Source organism: Mobula hypostoma, chromosome 13 (genome assembly GCF_963921235.1).
Source record: "Mobula hypostoma chromosome 13, sMobHyp1.1, whole genome shotgun sequence".
NCBI lineage: Eukaryota > Metazoa > Chordata > Chondrichthyes > Myliobatiformes > Myliobatidae > Mobula > Mobula hypostoma.
The window spans coordinates 38,443,726-38,466,784 of record NC_086109.1 but is presented as its reverse complement, the minus strand read 5'-3'; the positions used below and the strand labels follow the sequence as shown (position 1 = coordinate 38,466,784).

At 39.8% G+C, this 23,059-nt stretch overlaps 1 protein-coding gene across 1 annotated transcript; it reads right to left on the bottom strand.

The window, feature by feature from the left end:
- Positions 1-3,440: 3,440 nt before the first annotated feature.
- LOC134355943 (mitochondrial proton/calcium exchanger protein-like) lies at positions 3,441-22,142 on the bottom strand. Its single transcript, XM_063066485.1, has 5 exons — positions 21,795-22,142; positions 9,837-10,462; positions 9,500-9,653; positions 7,225-7,345; positions 3,441-6,616 (listed from the first exon to the last, which is right to left on the bottom strand). The coding sequence occupies exons 1-5, from the start codon at positions 22,068-22,070 to the stop codon at positions 6,357-6,359; spliced, it is 1,437 nt and encodes a 478-aa protein (XP_062922555.1). The 5' UTR covers positions 22,071-22,142; the 3' UTR covers positions 3,441-6,356.
- Between the last annotated feature and the right edge of the window lie 917 nt (positions 22,143-23,059).

Genomic DNA, 23,059 nt, shown 5'->3' with positions numbered 1-23,059 from the left:
AATTATTTATAAATCCCAGGATCATAAAGAGAATCAGTACAGAAACAGGCCCTTCAGCCCATCATATGCTATCTTATTCTCCCCAAACTCCCCCCCCCATCAATTCTACGTCCAACCTGCACACGATCGGTAAATTATAGTAACCAATTTCCTACTAACCTGCACATTTTTTTGGGATGTGGGAAGAAAATGGAGCACATTGAGGAAACCCATTCAGTTACAGGGAGGCCATGCAAACTTCACACTGATGACAACAGGTTAGATAGAACTTGGGTTGCTTGAGCAGTGAGATAGTGGCTTGACTAACTCTACCAATGTGACATCTGATTAGCTTTCTTTTGAACAATTTTCTGGACTTGACTTTTCTTAATTAATCCATACTTGTCCAAGAGGGAGAAGGATAGAACACTGAAGGCAAAATTAGCAAGTGTAGCCAAAGTTGAAGCAAAAGGTAGCAGGTGCCCTGAGTTTCTGGTTGTCTATCATTTTAACTCTCCATCCCACTCCTCCTCTGTGACTTCTTACACTGTTCCCAATGTGACCTTGAGAACTGCATCTCTCAGTCTACATGCATTATAGTTCTTGGGCTTAATGTTCTACTTTCATATTATTAGCTATTCAGAATTGCTGACTCACAGTGTAAACAAATTAGCAAATGCTTAAGAGACTATATGATATAAAGGAGATAATTAACAGGTTTCAGAAATCGAATGTTAGCAATAACTTTCTATATCTACCCAACTATATTTTGAAATTCTTTCTTTGCCCACTGCTTAATGTACTTTCTGAAATGTATGTTATTGGGAGCTAAGAATAAATTGTGTTAAACAATGCAGACTTTTGTTGATTTACGCATATAATTTCAACAGTGATTGTTCTACACCGTTCTCCATTATTATTCAAACGAATAAATAATAATTGATCTGAAACTGACAGAAAAAAAATCTGTGACCAATCCTTGGTGGTTCTGTTGCATTCGAAGAGGTTAGGAACACAATGCACATTCGGATCTGCTAAGATAGGTAGGCTGATTTGAGATTTAAAGCACAGTTCAAAATATTGTACATCTGATGAGACAGGCTTAGAAATGTTTTTGAAATAGTGATAAAAGACAAAATAAGTTTTAAATGGTAGAAGTAAGTCTTGCAATAGAAAATGTACCATCTTTTGATTTTTATCATTTGGGTTACATGTTTGCCTCAAATATTTGAAATATCAGTTACTGAGGAAATGAGTTGAAAGTAAAAATAAAAATTCTGGAAAATATTTGAGCAATTTATAGTGACCAATTTTGCAATCCACAGATGAAATTCTCACAATGAAATAGAGCTTAACTTGCCCTTCTCCAAGGAAAACTGACAGTTTCCATAGAAATGTGCTTCTACATATTCTGGTTTTAATATAATTCAAAGAACAAATAGAAATTTGTTACATATTGATACTAGGGAATTCATACTCCTTCCCAGTCTTTGGTAACATTACCCTTAAACAGATATTAAGTAAAAGAAACTCTCAGGAAAACTGCATATATACATAGTTTAAGACATACATACTTCGTTTAAAATATCTTACATTGATTGCAGCTTATGCTACAAATTAACAAGCATTGCTCAAGTTCATATGGTTCCTACTTAACATTTTTATGGTAAAGTACAACTACCCAATTTATAGAAACATAAGCAGTTATAGTTATACAGTTTTTAAATAGAGATCCATCAGCCTAACACATCTAAGCCAACTGTGTGCCCTGTGAGTTAGTGTCATCTGCCCTCTCTAGCCCACAGCCCTCTAAACCTTCCCTATCCATGTAATTATGTAGAAGGCTTTTAAGTATTGCTAAAATGCCCGCCTCAATCACTATATTTGGCAGGTCATTCCAAATGTGCTCCAACCTTTATGCAAAGAGCCTGCCTGTGTTTCCTGTTCTCATTGCTATCATCAAGGAGGCACAGGAGGCCGAGTACCCAAACTCAGTGATTCAGGAACAACTTCATCCCCTCTGCCATCAGATTTCATGGACACCACTTCATTATTCCACGTTTTTTGGCACTATTTATTTGTTTTTTTTTGTAGTTTATAGGTTTTTATGTATTTCCACTGCTGCAACAACAAATTGCTGGTCACCCAGTATGTTAATGATAAAACACTTGATTTCAATTCTAATTCTGATTCCCCTTTAATCTCTCACCTCCATCTTAAACCTATACACCCTCTCTATGGGAAAATGACTATTTACTTTCACCCTATCAATGCCCTTCATGGCCCTGTCAACTTCAGTCAGGTCACCTCCTAATATCTAACAGTTGTATAGTCAGTTCTACATTCTATCTTCTGATAGGATGCCTTATTGCCTGTCGATATTGATTACATTAATATAATTTGGTATACTTGATTACCGTTTATTCTATACAATGTTTTTCTTTACTTATGATTTTAATTTTGTCATGTATTTTTATGATTATATTGATTTATCTTTATGATCTATGTAAAGCACAGAGTGCATCTTAATATATGAGAAGTGCTATATAAAATTATCATTATCAGATGTATAGTTAATTGAGATTATGTCTGTCAATTAAAGATACCTTATTTCAGCATGCACAAGAGGGCACATACTCCAAAGCTAAATTTGAATAATTTATGGATCTCTGGGAAATTGTTCAGTGACAGGATGATAATAAGTTTGTAGGAGCATTCTAGTGTGAGTTACTTGCAAATTTATTTTGTTCTTATGTCATCCAATCACAGACATCTTAAAATATAGTCCCATGCTATAATTTTCCCAAAATGGGTAACCACGTGTGAAACTTCTTTAGCTGATGAAAATAATTCACTCCTTTCACTTAAAACCAAAACAAGACACATAAATCAGATCATTAGAATCTGAAGAACTTATTTGTAAAGGTTTTCCTACTTCAGGGGCTGGTGAGTGGAGGTGAGAGTTCCAACTGCTGAATACTGATTACTGCTGAATAATTAAAGCATCACTATAGGGGTTTATGGCCTTAATTGTATCTCTCTAGGGAATGACTTAAACACATGACAAGTGATTCTTGTTATGAAACATGTGCATAGAAATGACTTTGGTTGCAATGTATCAATTGAAAACAAATGGTTTTTTCCCCAACTCTATTGTTTTCCATATTAGAGTTTAACCACACACTCTGAAATAAGGTATTTGTCGTTGATGGCCATATTCATTTCATTATATAACTGCAAAATACAAGCAGGGGAAAAGCTAGGTCACAGTACAGTAATAGAGAATATTTCAGTACTATGGAATATTTTTATAATATGTAAAACACTTAACTATTTTGAAACTCAATTGCTATTGTTAAACACTAATTTTCAATACTGCAAGGACAGGTAAATAAATTATGATTTCTGATTTTATGGAATTAAGTTTATTTAAATACAGAAAAAATAATTCAGTCATATTTCTTTGTCCATCCATCTTCAGAATAATAAATGTGAAATCAAAAGAGTACCAACTGAATTCATAATAGGTAATTATAGGAGATTAATTGCCTGTACAAAGTGTGCTATGCCCCATCAGAGCTGATCAACAGACTTCTGATAAAATCATAGATATACTGTACTACTAGTACTGCAGCAAACAAAATTATACATCTTTTAGAAATATGGATTATATTTATCAAAAGTACAAAGCTTTCAAATCTGCTGCTCTTAAGTGCTTAAATAACTGCACAGAGTTGCAAAAACGGAGGCAATATTTAAACCTTGGTTTCAAATGGATTTGGTGGGCAGCAGGTGGAAGATGTATGGACAACACCCTACAGAATGTGACAAGCTGTGTATTCTTGCATGCATTACAAGGCCTTTATATTTTTACCATGTTTATTAATGACCTGAGCATATCAAAGTCTAAAGATGGTGCCAAGTCAGGAAAGCAGAATGTTATAGAGAGGTACAAAGGGACAAATATCAAGTGGCCAAAACAAATTCAACAGAAGTCCTGTATTGTTTATGCAAGAAAGATAATACTCTGCATATTTTAAAAAGTCAACACACCAAGGAAATTTGGGTGGATTGGAATGCAAAGGGGAGGAAGTTATACTTCAACTTAAGGCTGATTTGTACTTGTGCGTACTAGCTTACGCCGTAGCCTACGCAAGTGGGCTCAACATGAAGAAACTCAAACTTCAAACAATGGCCACTGAAACTGAAGGAGGGTGAATTTTCTGTGCTTGTCCGGCCACTGAGAGACATGGACGAGGAAGTGTATTTCAAATACTTTCGGATATCGGCAGGTAGATTTGACGATTTGATTCATCGTCTCCAACCATTTATTTCGCATCGGTGTATGCACAGTATACTCCGAGACTGGCAATCACCATTCGAGTTTTAGCTTCAGGTGGAAGTCAACAGGCTGCAGCAGCTAGCTACAAACTGGCGTCAAGCACAGGGTCCTCCATAATTTCGGAGGTCTGTAAAGCTTTATGGAAAGCATTGCAGCCAGAGTTCCTTCCCTGCCCTTCAGTCGCCCAATGGGAAGCTATTGCAGCGTTGGAGGAAATGCGATGCTACCAAGCTGACCAATCACAGTTGTTGCGGTCTGCGTCGCTGCAACGCGTAGTAAAATTTTTGCGGAGGTGTGCGTCAGGCTACGGCATAGGGTACAGTGTTGGGTACGCAGCTACGCCATACCTACGGCGTCGATTTGATGCACAAATATAAATTGGCCTTTAGTCAAATCCCACCTGCAGTAATACATTCACTTTGTGCATTATCCTTTAAGAAGAATGCAGTGATTTAGAGCTGGTATACTTTCACCGTTGTACAGAGGCCTAGTTTATTATGGGCTGCTGACAAAACTGCTGTTATTTACGAAAATATGAAAATACTTAGATTTTTTATTTTTATTTAGAGATATAGCATAATAACATACCCTTCCTGCTCAAAAAGCCTTGACGCCCAGTTACACCCATGTGACCATTTAACCTATTAACCCATATGAACACTTAACTTATTAACCCATGTGACCATTTAACCTATTAACCCATATGAACACTTAACTTATTAACCCATGAGACCATTTAACCTATTAACCCATATGAACACTTAACTTATTAACCCATGAGACCATTTAACCTATTAACCCATATGTCTTTGGAACATGGGAGGAAACCAGAGCAACTGGAAGAAACCCACACAGTCACAGGGAAAACGTACAAACTTCTTACTCAGTAGTGGAATTGAACCTGGGTTTCTGATACTGTAATAGCACTATGCTAACCACTATACTAATGATCATGGTTTCCCTTAATTTACTCTATTTCCTCTGGCAGAAGAATTGAGAAGAGGGAAGCAAAAGCTGTAGAGATCTGGCACCCAATTCCTTAAAAAGCTTGGATGTTGGGCCAACTGAAGGATTCAATATAGAGATGGATTTTTGGTGAGTAAGTATTATCAAGGGCCATAGGAGCAAAAGCTGATAAATACCGTACAAGTTCATGCAAGACATGATGCAACTAATAGCAATGATACTGGACTAAAAGCTAGACTGTTACACAAGTTCATGTACTACTTTGGCCAACCTTGAGGATTTAGGAATGAATAGCTATTTAGATTTCAGTAATGTTGAAAATTAAATGACTAGATTATCTCAAAAACCCTTAGATTCACTGATATTTTTCAAGGGGAGGAAACTCCTATGTGGGGTTTCGTCCACATGCGACTCCAAGCCTAACAAAGGGGCCAGTTCCTCAGTTCAATGACAATCAGAAAGGGACAATACATACACATAATTTCTTCACCTTATGAACAAATACATTTACTGAAAATTTCCTATTATAACTTTGTTCATTATCATGCCCCACAATAAATACAATCAGAAGCTCCAGCAATTACACAGCGAGTGCAAACACTGTTTCCTTATATTGCAACATAATTTCATTTACTTCAGTTTCAAACGAAATAAGTGGACAATCAATATCCACTCTGCACTCCTACTCCACGCCATCTGTTTTTATTCATTTACCATTTTATTGGCTTGAAAGCCTACAATTAATTACTCAACTGATTAGGTATAGTTATGTTGCCTGTTTCTCTGATCTATATAGTTGTACGTACTGGTCTTTAAACTGCCATTTCCTATGAAATACGGCACTTTTGCATCTTTGATATAAAAACACTGGGTCCATTTACACAAGGAGAAATTCATAATAAAGGTTGCAAATAATTAATTTCAAACAGATTAACTACTTTAGCATTGAATTAGCTCGAGGAGCTCTGATAGGAAAGTCTTATCACCTTACATTGAAAGTCATGACTGTTTCTCTCAGCTTTTTCCCATAGGATTGGTGTTTCGTCCAGATTTTTGAAAGTCACTTCATCTAAGCACAGAGCAACCAGTTGACTCTCACAGTTGACAGATTATAATTACCAATGCTACTAATTTGGATCTTAAAACCAGAGTCCGTAATATCTAAAGCTTTCACTGTTACTCCAACTGAATCAACTGAGCTGATTTCAGCTAAACTCAGCATTATCACTGGATCCTTCAGTATGCGATGAGGAAAGTTAACTTCCCGAATGTGTGGCCAAGCACAATTCTCTGAAGTTTCACAGAAAGTTCTTACTTCTCCTGATAAACCTGTTTAAAACATAAGTGTTAAGCGTTATTTTCAGCCACTTGAGTGCCCTCCCATTTCCTTCTAAAAGCATCACCTCTTTTTCTACAAAAACTCCAACGTAATTCCCCCAACTAATTTTCTGTGTAATTAAAATCACTTAATTAAAAACATCTCAAATTAAGATAGAGATCAGTGAGGATGAGATTGTTTTACTTTAAAAAATTCTCAAATGCAAGCTTCCCAGTGACCGAAGAGTAGCCTACACATAACAAAAAGTTCTACCTACGTATAGCAGAAAGAGTCAACTCTTATGCTGGTAGTTGACACAACAACTGTCCTAACAGCCTCTGAATTATCTCAAAATGCAAAGTAAAGAACAAGATAGACAGTGAGCATGAGGAAGGAACTAAAGTCATCTGAGTTGAATAGATTATTGAAGATCTACACATAAAAAGAAACACTTAAATAAGTCATGAAGGGAAAATAAAACCATGATCCACCTTGAAAGCGCTTTCAGCAGAAGAGGAGAAAACCAAAAGATATTTACTTAAAACCAAGGTACCAACATTAGATGTATAGATTGCTTATGGTCAGTGGCACTCATACTCTGTGATGAGACAATACTTACATTGCTCTACAGTCCTCTTGAGATTTGTTTCTATTTTTCCCAAGGTTTTTTGCAGAGTATGAGATGTCTGATTCAATGCATCTGCTAACTCTTTATTTTGATTGGCCCCATCACTTTCAACCTGAAGAGAGACAGAATGCCAATGCTTCAATACATTTTGTTTGTTGGAACTTGCACACAATAATCAAAGTGTACAACCTGGGCTATGTTCTTCAGCTCTCAAATCTAGGTTTGCTTCATTTAAAGGTGCTAATATGTTTAGAGGTTATACAAGTGGAGCTATATATCCCACGACCGTGTCACTGAGCTATGATGCAAAAGGTTTCTGATCATTAACAGGAGTGTATTTTTGTTTGGATAATATGTGGTTATATTTAAGGACAGTCAGTTCAGTTTTCTCTAATGATTTCCTATTTAAATTTTAATAGATTATTTTTAAGTTCTGCAATTCCAACATAATGTTATAGCTACAAACAAGAGAAAATCTGGAGATGCTGAAAATAGCTATTAGGTTCGCAGGGTCATTTTTTGATATTCCACTCTTACAGCCAAGATATGTTTGAATTAACATGCAGATTTGCCCCTCATTTTCATCATCGTTAAAGTCACTGAAAAAGAGAGGCAATGAAATCACTTGCTGATCCAAAGGGTCTTAGGAAAATCAGCAAAGATTCTTGCTTCATCCTAGCCTGGTCCAGTGTGAAGCCAACTATGATAAAACTTGCCCAGTTCATGTGAAAGTTAAAGAAAATAGACTGCTTAGGCTATGGTTGGCTGGGGCCCAAACAGAAAATGTTTCACATGCCTGCACAAACACACTTGGACAGATTCATCTTCATTGTTAGTGGGAAGAACTTCAGTTCTGGCAGTGAATCACTGAAACATGCAGTCACTCTAGTATGAAATTCAATATGAAAGCACCTAGTTTACACCAATTTCTGTATTATTTTACTTGGGAAAAAACTTTGCTTCACAGTTTTGCTCTTACATTGTCTGTTGTTTAATAATGTGCACTGAAGCTATTCAAATAGTCTATTAAACCCATATAATGTCAGATTACATTAATCAAGTCAATTCATTCCAAGCACACTGAAGCCTGCCAGGTTTATTTAGAGCAGGAGTTCCCAACCCGGGGTTCATGGACTCCTTAATTAATGGTAGGGGTCCACGGCATAAAAAAGGTTGGGACCCCCTGACTTAGAAGGTAATGTAGTGAACAGAAGAATAAGTGTTAATAACATTTAAAGGAAACACAAAATGATAAACTTTACTGACATCTGTTTCCTTTCTGTCAGCAGCACGCCCCCCCCCCCCCCCGCTCCATACATTACTCTAATAGGCACTGCTGTGCCAGGAGCAAGCAAGCTGTAAGGGCAAACTACCCACTCTGAGAGTAAGAAAGTCTGCAAGGTTTTCACTGTCCAATTGCACTCCATGACTCCACCTAGCACAAAACCAGCTGGCGGTAGGAACTTGGCAAATGCTGTGAATAGATTAAGCCTGTGGTATGTCAAATACCGGGTGAACTAGTAGTCTTTGCTGCTGCTTTGCTCATGCTTAAGTGCTCGGTGGTGAGTGCCGATGCTTTTTTTGGCCGGTGGCGGGGAGGGGGGATTGTTGTTTGCTACCTCTTACGCATGGGAGGGAAGGGAGCTGGGGGGGACTTTGGGGTTCTAACTGTCATTCATTCTTTGGGGGGCACTCCTCTGTTTTTGTGGATGGTTGCGAAGAAAAAGCATTTCAGGATGTATATTGTATATATTTCTCTGACATTAAATGTACCTTTGAAAACTTTGAGCCTAGAACTGGGACTTTCTCTGAGAAATTGGCAAACCCCAGCATTAGCACTGGCATGGATAAAAATTTCCATGGAATCTAATTTAAAATATTAAAAAATGCACGAGAATTCAACACAATTATATTTCGTAAAGATAAATTTTAAATGCTATAGATTAAGCATCCCTTATTTTTCAAATAAGTTTCCTTAACTCAAAGCTTCAAGCACATCAATTAAAACTATTTTTCTAGATTAATTATCATGTAGATTAAATACCCTGTCTCAAAAGACCCAAAAACTAGTTCAAAGAAGTTTGAGATTCTTCAAATAGTTTATTGAAATAATGGAAAAATTAATGCAACAGGCTCAAAACTTCAATGAAAGATCTAAAACTAGCAACCATTTTGCTCAAAGCTACACATTAATTTTAAAATGAGGTACCACAAACAAACAGTAGTTGACAAGCTGTACTTTTTGTGTCCGTGGAGTGGGTGTTACCTTTGTGACATGATTTTGCAGAGTGGCTAGCATTTCATCCATGTTGCTAGTTCTCCTCTGCAGCTCACTGATATTACTGGTTACTAAGCTTTCAATAGCATTCTCCAACTCTTCCATGGAAATCTTCTCCATCTGCAACTGGTTGGCCATTTTCCTGGAATGGAGACAGCAGGGAATATGGTGTTACCTGAGCAGTACTCATTTTCTGCAGAACACAAATATCTCAAGTATATTAAAAGCACCAAGCATCAGTGCCATACTCCTTAACATTATATTCTACTTTTGAATGTGTTCAGTCGCAATTCTTCAATCCTGTAGGTGAAAAACAATGATAAACCTGATGTGTTCCAGTTCCTCTTTTCTGGACAGGTGCTCAGCTTGTTGGTGAGATGCACTGTCTTTCAATGCTGATAATTCTTTGCTGTGCTGGGCTAACTGTGACCGAATAATATCAGTCACCTGGGTAGTCTCATTGACCTGTTTTCTTAATGCAATCATGCCGTTGGAGAGAGAGGGAAGACTATGGTCCATTAATTCTTTGACTACATTGATGTCTTGAATGCTTTGCTGAAGAGACTGAAGGTCTTGCCTTTCTGCCTCTAGGCTTGCAACTCGACTTGTTAAGGTTGGTAATGAAGCAGAAAGTAAATCTACATTTTCTTCAAGTTTGGAGGTTGCAGCCTTCATACTTGCAACTTGCTGCTCTGCCTGTGCAAACTCAACCTCTTGAAGAACTTTGACCCTATTCTCCAGTTGAGCCAAATCATTCCTTGTGAGGAAGTCCTTCCTAAGCTCACCCAGGGTTTTACTCATTTCTGACTGGAGCACAGCCACTTTACTATTCACGTTGGCTGACTGAATCTGTGTCACGGCTTCTGTCGTCATTTCCATTCTCTTTTTTGATTCAGCCCAGGCGATCTCGAGATCCTGCAACCTTTGCTCATGAGCTTCTGCGACCAACAACTGAAATAAAAGCAGAAACATTGTTTTCAGAGGAGGGAAAAACACAAATGTGTTTTCTAAGCTTATTTATTCTCCACGTGTTGGTGCGTGGCCAAGTGGTTAAGGCGTCGGTCTAGTGATTTGAAGGTCGCTAGTTCGAGCCTCAGCTGAGGCAGCGTTTTGTGTCCTTGAGCAAGACACTTAACCACACATTGCTCTGTGACAACACTGGTGCCAAGCTGTACCGGCCCTAGTGCTCTTCCCTTGGACAACATCGGTGGCATGGAGAGGGGAGACTTGCAGCATGGGCAACTGCCAGTCTTCCTTACAACCTTGCCCAGGCCTGCGCCCTGGAAACATTCTGAGGCGCAAATCCATGGTCTCACGAGACTAACGGATGCTTATATATTCTCCTTAAAGGAGGCACAGACAGTGTATTATGCCTAAACGAGGGAGACTAGAACGGGATGAGGGAGGAGTTGGTTAGGGTAGACTGGGAACACAGGCTACATGGTGGGACGGTTGAGGAACAGAGGAAGACTTTCAAGGGGTCTTTTCACGGTGCTCAACAAAAGTATATTCCAGTTAAAAGCAAGGACAGTAAATGGGGCGGGGGAGAGGGGAGAGCTAGCCATGGATAACTAAGGAAATAAAAGAAGGCATCAAACTAAAAGCTCTTGTGTACCAAGTCGCCAAGGTCGTGGGGATCTGGAAGATTGGGAAAATTTTAAAAAGCAACAAGAACCACTAAGTGAGCAATAAAGAAAAGGAAGGTAGATTATGAAAGTAAACTAGCACAAAATATAAAAACGGATAATAAATGTTTTTATAATTATATAAAGTGGATAAAGGTCACTAAAGTGAATATAGGTCCCTTGGAGGACAAGAAGAGGGAATTGATATTGGGTAATGAGGAAATGGCTGAGGCTTTGAATGACTATCTTGTGTTGGTCTTTACGGTGCAGGACACATCTAACATGCTAAGGAGAGATGTTATGGATGTGACGGGAGGTGAGGACCTCGATACAATAGCTATCACTAAGAGGTGGTGCTGTGCAAACCTGTGGGCCTGAAGATAGATAAGTCCCCTGGTCCTGACGGAATGCATCCCAGGGTACTGAAAGAAATGGCAGGTTATGGTAGAGGCTTTGGTAATAATTTACCAAGATTCTCTGGACTCTGGTCAAGACCCAGTGGATTGGACGACAGCGAATGTCACGCCAATGTTCAAAAAAAGAATGTAGTTTAACATCTGTAGTTGGGAAAATGCTTGAAGCTATCATTAAAGAAGAAATAGTGAGGCATCTGGACAGAATTGGATCCATCATGCAGATGCAGCATAGATTCAGCAAAAGCAGGTCCTGTTTGACAAACTTACTGGAGTTCTTTGAGGATATATTGAGCGCAGTGGATAGAGGAGAACAGATGGATATTATTTACTTGGATTTCCAGAAGGCATTCGATAAGGTGCCACATAAAAGACTTATCCATAAGATAAGCATGCATAGAGTGATGTATTAGCATGAGTAGAGGATCAGTTAACTGTTAGAAAGCAGAGAGTTGGGATACATGGGTGTTAATCTAGTTAGCAATCAGTCGTGTGCTGTAGGAGTTGGTGCTGGGTCCGCAAGTGATCACAATATACATTCATGATCTGGAAGAGGGGACCAAATGTAATGTATCTAAGTTTGCTGATGACACTAAATTGAGTGGAAAGGCAAATTGTGCAGAAGATATGGAGAGTTTGCAGAGAGATAAGTTAAGTGAACGGGCAAGGGTCTGGCTGATAAAGTACAATGTTGGTAAATGCGAGGTGATCCACTTTGGATGGAAAATGGAAGATCAGATTATTATTATTTAAATGGTAAAAAATTGCAGCATGCTGCTGTGCAGAGGGATGTCAAAGTGCTTGTGCATGAATCACAAAAGGTTGGTTTGCAGGTGCAGCAGGCTATCAAGAAGGCAAATGGAATGTTGGCCTTCATTGCTAGAGGAATTGAATTTAAGAGAAGGGAGATTGTGCTGCAACTGTACAGTATACAAGTGAGACTGTACCTGGAGTACTGCGTGCAGTTCTGATCTTCATACTTGAAGAAGGATATACTGGCTTTGGAGGTGGTGCAGAGGAGGTTCACCAGATTAATTCCAGAGATGAGGGGGTTAGACTATGAGGAGAGATTGAGTTGCCTGGGACTGTACTCACCAGAATTCAGAAGAATGAGAGGAGATCTTATAGATATGAAAGGAATAGACAAGATAGAGCCAGGAAAATTGCTTCCACTGGTAGGTGAGACTAGAACTAGGGGACATAGCCTCAAGATTTGGGGGAGTAGATTTAAGATGGAAATGAGGAGGCTTATCCCAGAGAGTGGTGAATCTATGGAATTCTTTGCCCAATGAAGCATGGAAGTGACCTCAGTAAATATGTTTAAGATAAGGTTGGATAGATTTTTGCATAGTAGGGGAATTAAGGGTTACAGGGAAATGACAGGTAGGTGGAGATGAGTCCATGGCCAGATCAGCCATGATCTTATTGAATGGTGGAGTAGGCTCGACGGGCCAGATGGCCTACTCCTGCTCCTATTTCTTATGTTCTCATGTGGGGTGGATGGCAAAATAAACAAAGATAGCGTGCTGTCAGACTGGCAGGATGGGCAGGCAAATGATAGGACAAAATTGCAGTTAGCACAGTGAGTATTAGATTAGATTAGATTAGATTCAACTTTATTGTCATTGTGCCAAGTACAGATACCAAGCCAATGAAATGCATTTAGCATCTGACCAGAAATGCAAAGAATAGTGTTATTTACAAAATAACTGCGAATAAAAAAAGTGCTACAGCACACAAATATAAAAGTACTGAGACAGTACAATACAGATGCAAAACTGCTTAGCGCTGTGATAAGAGGTTCAGCAGGGTCACAGCCTCAGGGAAGAAGCTCTTCCTGTGCCTGTTGGTGAGGGAGCGGAGACTCCTGTAGCACCTACCGGATGGGAGGAGAGTAAAAAGTCCATGGTTAGGGTGAGATGCATCCTTGATAATGCTTTTCACCCTGCCCAGGTAGCATTTATGGTAGATGTTCTCAATAGTGGGTAATTGGGTGCAGATAATCCGCTGGGCAGTTTTCACCACACGCTGGAGTGCTTTGCGGTCTGATACGGGACAGTTGCCATACCACACTGAGATGCAGTTGATGAGTATGCTCTCAATGGTACAGCGGTAAACGTCCGTCAGTATCCTGGGACAGAGGTGAGCTTTCTTCATGCTCCATAGGAAATAAAGGTGCTGTTGCGCCTTTTTGATCAGGATGGAGGAGTTCAGGGACCAGGTGAGATCCTCGGAAATGTGGACACCAAGGAATTTGACGCTTGATACACGCTCCACTACAGTTCCGTTGATGTAGATGGGGAGGTGAGTGTGACCCCTGGCATGCCTGAAGTCCACAATGATCTCCTTGGTCTTCTGGGTGTTAAGGGCCAGATTGTTGTTGGCACACCGCACAGCCAGGTGCTGAGTCAGTGCATTAGGGATGCATATTCAATACAGGTAGCAAATACAGCACCTAAAGTGTAATATCTCAATGTACAGCGTAAATGAAATAAGTGGATAATCTTGTTGCACTTTCACAGATTGTCAGGTATGATGTTGAGGCCATCACTGAATCATGGCTGAACGATGGTTGCAGTTGAGGGCTGAACATCCAAGGTTACACATTGTATCCGATATATAGGCAGGTAGGCAGAATGGCTCTGCTGGTAAAGCATGGCATCAAATCATTAGAAAGATGTGACACAGAATCGGAAGATGTTGAATCCTTGTAGGTTGAGTTAAGAAACTGCAGGGGTAAAAGGACCCTGATGGCAATTATATACAGACCTGCAAACAGTAGCTGAGATATGGACTACAATGAGAAATAGATGTGTTAAAAGGGCAGTGTTATGATAGTCATGGGAGATCTTAACATGTAGGTAGATGGGGAAAATCAGGTTGGTAATGGATCCCAAGAGAGTGAATTTGTTGAATACTTATGAGATGTCTTTATAGAGCAGTTTGTCGTTGAGCCCACTAGGGGATCAATTATACTGGATTGGGTGTTATGTAATGAACTGGAGGCGATTAGGGAGCTTAAGGTAAAGGAAAACTTTGGAGACAGTGATCACAATATGATTGAGTTCAACTTGAAATTTGATTAAGGAGAAAGCAAATTCTGACGTAGCAATATTTCACCAGAGTAAAGGAAATTACAGTGGTATGAGAGAGGAGTTGGCCAAAGTAAATTGGAAGGAGATGCTGGCAGGGATGATAGCAAAGCAACAATGACTTGAGTTTCTGGGAAAAAAATGAGGAAGGTGCAGGACAGATGTATTCCATGAACAAAGAAATACTCAAATGGCAAAATAGTACAACTGTGGCTGACAAGGGAAATCAAAGCTAATGTAAAATCAAAAGAGGAGGCATACAACAAATCAAAAATTAGCAGGAAGGTGGAGGATAGGAATGCTTTAAAAAACTTACAGAAAGCAACAAGACAAATCATTAGGAGGGAAAAGATGAAATATGAAAGCAAGCTAGCAAACAAGATCAAGGTTGATAGAAAAAGCTTTTACAAGCATATAAAACTAAAAGAGAGATGAGAATAGATATAGGACCGTTAAAAAATGAGGCCAGAGAAATAGTGATGGGGGACAAGGAGATGGCAGATGAACTAAATGAGTCTTCAATGTGGAAGGCACTAGCAGTGTGCCCGGTGTGAGGGAAGGGAAGTGAGTGCAGTTACTAATACAAGGGAGAAGGTGCTTAACAAGCTGAAAAATCTACAGGGACTTAAGTCACACAGATGAAATAAACTGCACCCTGGGGTTCTGAAAGAGTAGCAGTAGAGATTGTGAGGGCAGTAGTAATGATATTTCAAGAATCGCTGGACTCTGGCATGGTTCAGGAGAACTGGAAAATTGCAAATGTCACTCTATTCTTTAAGAAAGGAGGGAGGGAGCATAAAGGAAATTATAGACCAGTTAGCCTGAACTCAGTGGTTGGGAAGATACTGGAGTCAATTGTTAAGGATGAGATTATGCAACACTTGGTGATACAGGACAAAATAGAAAAAATTCAGCATACTTTCCTTAAGGGAAAATCTTGTCTGATGAACCTGTTGGAATTCTTTGAGGAGATTACAAGATAAAGGGGATGCAGTGGGTGTTCTATATTTGACTTTCAGAAGGCCTTTGACAAGCTGCCACACATGAGGCTGCTTACCAAGTTATGAGCCCACGGTATTACAGGAAAGTTACTGGCATGGCTAGGACATTGGCTGATTAGTAGCAGGCAGTGATGGGGAATAAAAGGATCCTTTTCTAGTTGTTTGCCAGATGTTCCACAGGGATTGGTGTTGCGACCACATCTTTTTAGGCTGTATGTCAATGAATTAGATGATGGAATAGATGGCTTTGTTGCCAAGTTTGAAGATGATATGAAGAACGGTAGAGGAGCAGGTAATGTTGAGGAAACAGGTAGGCTGCGGAAGGACATAGACAGATTAGGAGAATGGGCAAAAAAATGGCAAATGAAATACAATGTTGGGAAATACATGGCCATGCACTTTGCTAGAAGAAATAAATGTGCTGACTATTTTCTAAATGGGGAGAAAATCCAAAACTCTTAGATGCAAAGGGTCTTGGGAGTTCTTGTGCAGAACACCCTAAAGGTTAACTTGCAGGTAGAGGCTGTGGTGAGGAAGCCAAATGCAATGTTAGCATTCATTTCAAGAGGTCTAGAATACAAGAGCAAGGATGTGATGCTGAGGCTTTATAAGGCACTGGTGAGGCCTCACCTTGAGTATTGTGAACAGTTTGGGCTCCTCATCTAAGAAAAGACATGCTAGCATTGGAGAGGGTTTCAAGGAAGTTCACAAGTATGATCCCAGGAACGAAACGGTTATTATATGAGTAACGTTTCATGGCTCTGGGCCTGTACTCACTTTTATTCAGATGGATCAGGGGTGATCTCTTTGAAACCTTTTGAATGTTTAAATGCTTAGAAAGAGTAGATGTGGAAAGGGTATTTCCCATGGTGGGGGAGTCTAGGACAAGAGGGCACAGCCTCAGGATAGAGGGGTTTCCATTCAAAACAGAGGTGCAGAGAAATTTCTTTAGCCAGAGGGTAGTAAATTTGTGAAATTTGTTACCATAGGCAGCTATGGGGGCCAGGCCATTGGGTGTATACAAAGTGGATATTGATAGGTTCTTGGTTGGCCACGGCATCAAAGGCTACCGGGAGAAGCCCACGGAGTGGGGCTGAGGAAGGAAAAGAAAGGATCAGCCATGATTCAATGGCAGACAGACTCAACTGGCCAAATGGCCTAATTCTGCTCCTATGTCTTAGAAAAAAGGCAACCATTAATTTTGTGCCAGAAGAATAAGTTTTCATAGAAACATAGAAAAATACCGCACAATACAGGCCGAACATGTCCCTACCTTAAAACTACTGAGGCTTTACCCATAGCCCTCTATTTTTCTAAGCTCCATGTACCCATCCAGCAGTCTCTTAAAAGACCCTATCGTTTCCGCCTCCACCACCGCCGCCAGTAGCCCATTCCATGCACTCACCACTCTCTGTGTAGAAAACTTACCCCTGATATCTCCTCTGTACCTACTTCCAAGCACCTTAAAACTGTGCCCTCTCATGCTAGCCATTTCAGCCCTGGGAAAAAGCCTCTGACTATCCACACGATCAATGCCTCTCATGATCTTGTACACCTCTATCAAGTCAACTCTCATCCTCCGTCGCTGCAAGGAGAAAAGGCCAAGTTCACTCAACCTATTCTCATAAGGCATGCTCCCCAATCCAGGCAACATCCTTGTAAATCTCCTCCGCACCCTTTCTATGGTGTCCACATACTTCCTATAGTGAGGCGACCGGAACTGAGCACAGTACTCCAAGTGGGGTCTGACCAGGGTCCTATATAGCTGCAATTTTCCCTTTCACTTCTCCATATCAGCAAAGGTCTCAAGCTATCCATGCATCTGGAAACAACAGAATTATTTGCGATTCTATTATCAGCTAAAAGGACCTCCACCATCTTGTGTAAGATTCAGGGTACATACTCCCTAAATGCAAGTCATTAAGACATCACTTGCCAACAAGGAAATCATAGTAGTTATACACTAACACCTGGGATTTTACAAGGGAGTTGAAAGGAAATTATTATCATTTATAATTTACAATTCAAAGCCTTGCATAAAATGACTTAACTATTGTTTAGCATTGATCCAGACCAAAAGGAACTAATCTTATCCTGGCTTGTAATCAGGCAAATAATGGTGAAATAGGCAAATAGTTTATTTCCCCTCCCACTCCCCTCTTCCTCTGTTCTCCCCCCTGACTTTCTAACCTCTTCTCTTCTGACTGTCACTTCCGCCTGGGTCTCCTTCCCTTTCTCCTGAGGTCCTCTGTCCTCTCCTGTCAAGTTCCTTCTTCTCCAGCCCTTTACCTTTCCCACCCACTTGGCTCTACCTATCACCTTACAGCTAGTCTCCTTCCTCTCCCTTACCTTTTTATTTGGGGCCTCCCCCACTTCCTTTTCATTCATGAAAGAGGATCTGGGCCTGAGATGTTGACTGTTTATTCATCTCCACAGATGCTGCCTGACCTGCTGAGCTCCTCCAGCATTTTGTGTGTGTTTTGCTTCAGATTTCCAGACTTTCTCGATTTTCAAATAATGGTTGAGCGCTCTAGCCACTACTTTGAATTTTACAATGAACGAATTGCATGATATTGAAAATATTTGGACAGGTTCATGGGTAGGAATGGTTTAGAGTAGGGGTTCCCAACCTTTATTATGCCATAGATCCCTACATGTACCAAGGGGTTTGGGGACCCTAGGTTGGGAATCCATGGTTTCATGGAATGTGGGCAAGATACAGGCATAGAGGACCAAAACAAGAAGGAACTTTGCTAGGCTTGGACAAACAGGGCTAGTTTCCGTGCTGTTTAACTATGACTGTGAAAGGATTTAATGTTTAAAGGAGAAGTGCTTTTTGCATTAACTATAAATTCAATCTTGTTTCACAAAAAGGGATAATTTCTGAACATACTTAGGGTATTTGGGCACAGATTATTCTAGTGAGTGGTGCACTATTATATCAAAGACAAAGAACCCATAAGATCAATGGCAGAATAGCAAAAAAATTGTACATTAATCATAATTACTACCTATAGGTAAATGATGAACATTGATACTTCAGAGGTTATATCCATTCACTCTTTCTTGCGTCGCTTCTAATATTTGCATATCTGTGCACTGGTAATGCTACTATGATACTGTAAATCCCTTTGGGATCAATAAAGTATCTATCTATTGCCAAAAATATTAACATTATAATATTATATTTATTTGACTTAACTCTGATTCAACAATTAAAAATAAATTATTGCAACATGACACAGTCTTTGGTTACAGGTCAAGTTTGATCTTTTCATTTGTGTGACCCTAAACTGCATCCCGCATAAGATTATTTCAGTTATTTTGTAGCATAACGAGCTTTATTTCATTTGTTATGTACTGTCCCAAGACATTTTCACCATCCGCTCTTAGCCATCATTGGTATCTCAGTCTCTCTGGGTCTTCACCTTCTCTCAAGTTTCCCATGTTGTCTGCAGTCTCCCACACCCTCTGCAACTTGAAATATGCTGGTTTTCTAATTGCCCTTTTTTGAGGAAAGGCCATTGACTTGAAATGTTTACTGCTTTTTTCCACACAGATGCTACCTGACCTGCTGAATCTTGAACTTCCTGTCTTTTTTTCAAAACTTAAACAGATGCATGCCGCCGATTTGTCAGGTCAAACATTCTGCTGTATACATGTGTAGAATCTCTGGTGGTTGTGCAAATGTTAACATGGGCACTAACTGAATTTCACATGTGACACAATTGCTACACCACAGTCCACTGACAAAATTCTGAAGGTGAGGAAAACTCTGAGACACCATCAGGAAAATAAGGAGTAGGATCAAAAGTATCTTAGCTGTGTTAGATTGGCAAATGAAGATATATTCTGGATGAAAACGCAGGACACGATTACCTTTATCTCAATATTCAATTGAGGAAGATGCAGGTGCTCTTGTCAGTATGAAACATCAAGCACACTATTACTACAAAGCAACTTTCAACTATACACCCAGGTGAAGATCATTGGAAGGAGTCTCTGGAATGCAGCTGCATTAACAAGAGTTCTGGGTGTTTGAGCCATAATATGCACTGTGAAACTCCAGCATGACTCTATAATCAATATTGTTTGATTTAAACAAATGAAGCAAAACCCAAGAAACTTCTGAGGACTCTTCTGAAATACAGGTTCTTAGCATTGTTCTCCAATTCAAACAATAACAGCAATATGTAAAACTCCTAGAAATCACCCGTGATTCAAGATCCAAATGACAATATCAAACCCCAAAATCAGTGACAATCGACTTCCCTTTACAGCACAAAATGTCAATGCTCATTTTATTTCCATAAAAAATTTCCTTTACTTATCTTCGTTTTGGAGCTCCAAAATAACATGATGGCGTGTGTTGCTCTTTAAAATAAAAGGGCGTGATGCAGAGGCATGCCTGCTGCATGTGAAGGTTGCCTGAATCATGCATAGTTGTCAGTTCCATTTGTTTTCTCCGTCTCCCTTTTAATGCAACAAATTATAGGCACGTGTACAAGAGCATGGTAGTGTAGTGGTTAGCACAACACTTTACGATACCAGTGACCTGGGTCCAATTCCTGCCATTGCCTGTAAGGAGTCTGTGTATTCTCCCCGTCATCCTCTGGGTGCTCTGGTTTCCCTCCCACAGTCCAAAGCCCTATCGCTTGGTAGGTTAATTGGTCTTTATAAATTGTCCTGTGTTGAAACTAGGGTTAAGTTGGAAGATTGCTGGCCGGAAGGGCCTATTGCGTGCTGTATCTCAAAAAATATATAGGGTTGTAGAAGGAGAGGAAAGGCCACTCAGAGACAAAAAAGCCAGTTTACTTGTGAAAGCTGAGGGCATGTTTTAGGTGCTATGAAAATGCCAATGAAGATGCAGTTGAGATTCTGGCTGGACAAAAATTCAAAAGAGTAGTGGTACCAGGAAGGCTAGCCACACTTAATTGGATAAATCATCTGGGCCTGATGTGATGCAGTCCAGACTGCTGAGAAAGGCAAGGACAGTAACTCCTGGCCACAATCTTCCCAACATCTCCAGGACTGAAAAATTCCAGATGTTATAGTCTTTTCAAATGAATTGTACAGGGATAAACCTGGGAAGTAGATTCAATGAGCAGGGTTAGAATCAGCCAAGTATAGACCGATAGAGAATTGCCAATCTGTATCTATAAAGAACTACTATTATAGACTGTAGAATGGATGTCTTTATTATAAGGATGAACTTGACCTCACATCTACATTGTCATGGTCTCATTGTCATCAGAACTGCACCTTCTACTCCTTTGTATGTAACACTATATTCTGCGAGATTATTGTTTTTCCCTTTGTACAACCTGGTATGCTTAGAAGTTGACTGTATGGATGGAAATTTAGCTACCTACTCTCAGCACATGTGACATTAATAAACCAATTAACAATTAAAATGTGCTTGAGCAGGGCGTAGAAGAGATTTAACATGATTATAGGGGATGCTGAACTTCGTTTCTGTGGATTGACTGGAGAAAAGAGGCCGTCCTCAAAACAGAATACATTTTAAGGAGAATTGATGAGCATACTTAAACTCATGAGTGATTGACAGGGAAACATTGCTCATTGGCTGAGATAAAGCACTGGATGACCTGGAATGACAAGAATTGTGGACCCGTGTAAGGAGACGAATCTCAAAGTTGTATATAGTATACCTACTTTGATAATAAATGTATTTTGAACCTTGAAAATTACACGAGCAATTTTTTTTTATGTTAAAGACAAAGGGTGCAGACAGAGACTTGATGAGCTGAGTGGTATCTTTCTGAACTGTAACCATTCCGTGAGCCTGTTGGGTCTGAACATCATTCATAACTCCCGATATGAGGACAAGTCTGCTTCGTAAATCTGTGATTGTCAAATTGAACCCTGTGATATCAGAAGTTCCCACCTGACTGACCCGTCATATGGTTCCAATGTTTTTAATCCATTCTAAATCATCTCCTGCTTTGACATCAATTATAGTGACCGTCACCTTCTCTCTGAAATCCGTTTATTGGTCAGAAACTGTATTTAAAATATTCAGTTTGGAACTCTTTCCTATCACCTGCAGTCATTACTGCTGAGAGTTAGTTCCCTGCCACGATTGCAAACTTCAGGGCGTGGGTGAATTGAATCCCCAGGTTGGTACTTACCTTCTCGTTCAGCTCCTTCATTTGAGAATGGATTAGTTCGACCTGAGACAGTCTTTTCTGCAGAATTTGAATGGTCTGATCCAGGCTGTCGATGGTGTGGAGTTGCTGCTGAATGTACCAGCCGGCAATCCCACACCCGGCCACCACTAGCAGCAGGAAAACCCACAAAACGGTTAGTCCGGCCGAGGTGGGGGCAGAGTCGGACATGTACTTACTGTCAGCTCGGGCAGCGTTCTCTTCGCCCCGCTGACCGCCTTTCCCTTTACGACTTCTCATTGTTACAAACTTATCCGAAACTTTTCCTCCAATTTCACTCCCTGGTTGGAAATTGACCTGATTGACACCCGATTCCTGACAGGCAGGCGGAGGAACCGCAAAGATTGGCCAATCGGAGATAAAAACTAGATTGACAGTTGTCTGTGCCAATCATAGGAGGACACCCGGCTTTAGACGAACCAATCATAAACATGGATAGTGACGCTACAAATGATATATAAAAAAAACATAGTTCTCTACATATGGAACCTATTCGATCCTTGCAGAAACCTGATTAAAATCGAGGCAGGAACAATGTTTAATATAGAATTACATCGTAATAATACCACTTAAATATGGTATTGTCAACTTAGATGGAGTGCTAGAGCAATCAATGCGTAAAGAATGGTGTCAAATAGAAAGGAAAACAGCGTGAACATCAGGGGTAAGGAAAATTTGGGATATGTTTAAAAATCTGTAAAGGAGGACTTTAAGTAAACTTATACAGCTGGAAAAGACACAATAAGCGAGTAAGGTAGCTAATTTCTACACGATAAGGGAACAATGTTAAGTTTCTTAAAAGGTGAGATTGGGGATTAATAATGACAAATAGAGAAATGGCAGAGATTCTAAATAATTCTGTTTTGTTATTTATTAATTAACATCCAAAGAATAGATAATCGAGGACGGCCATAGAGAATGGAGATACCGTACAAGGCAATCTCTAATAGCAGAGGAGAAGCACTAGCCAACCTATGGGGCTATAGTCTGAGATCTCTTATTTCTGATTATCTGCATGCTTGGGTTTTAATTAGGTGCAGAGACTGTAAATGCGTTGGTTGTAATCCGTCAACCATGAAGCGGTTCAGAGGATTGAAAAACCATGCATTTAAAACAACATTTCAACAAATAGGTGGATTAACAGGCCGGAATACAAAGAGTTTGCAGAAGAATATGGAATCAGAATCAGGGTTAATATAACCGGCATATGTCGTGAACTGACTTTGCGG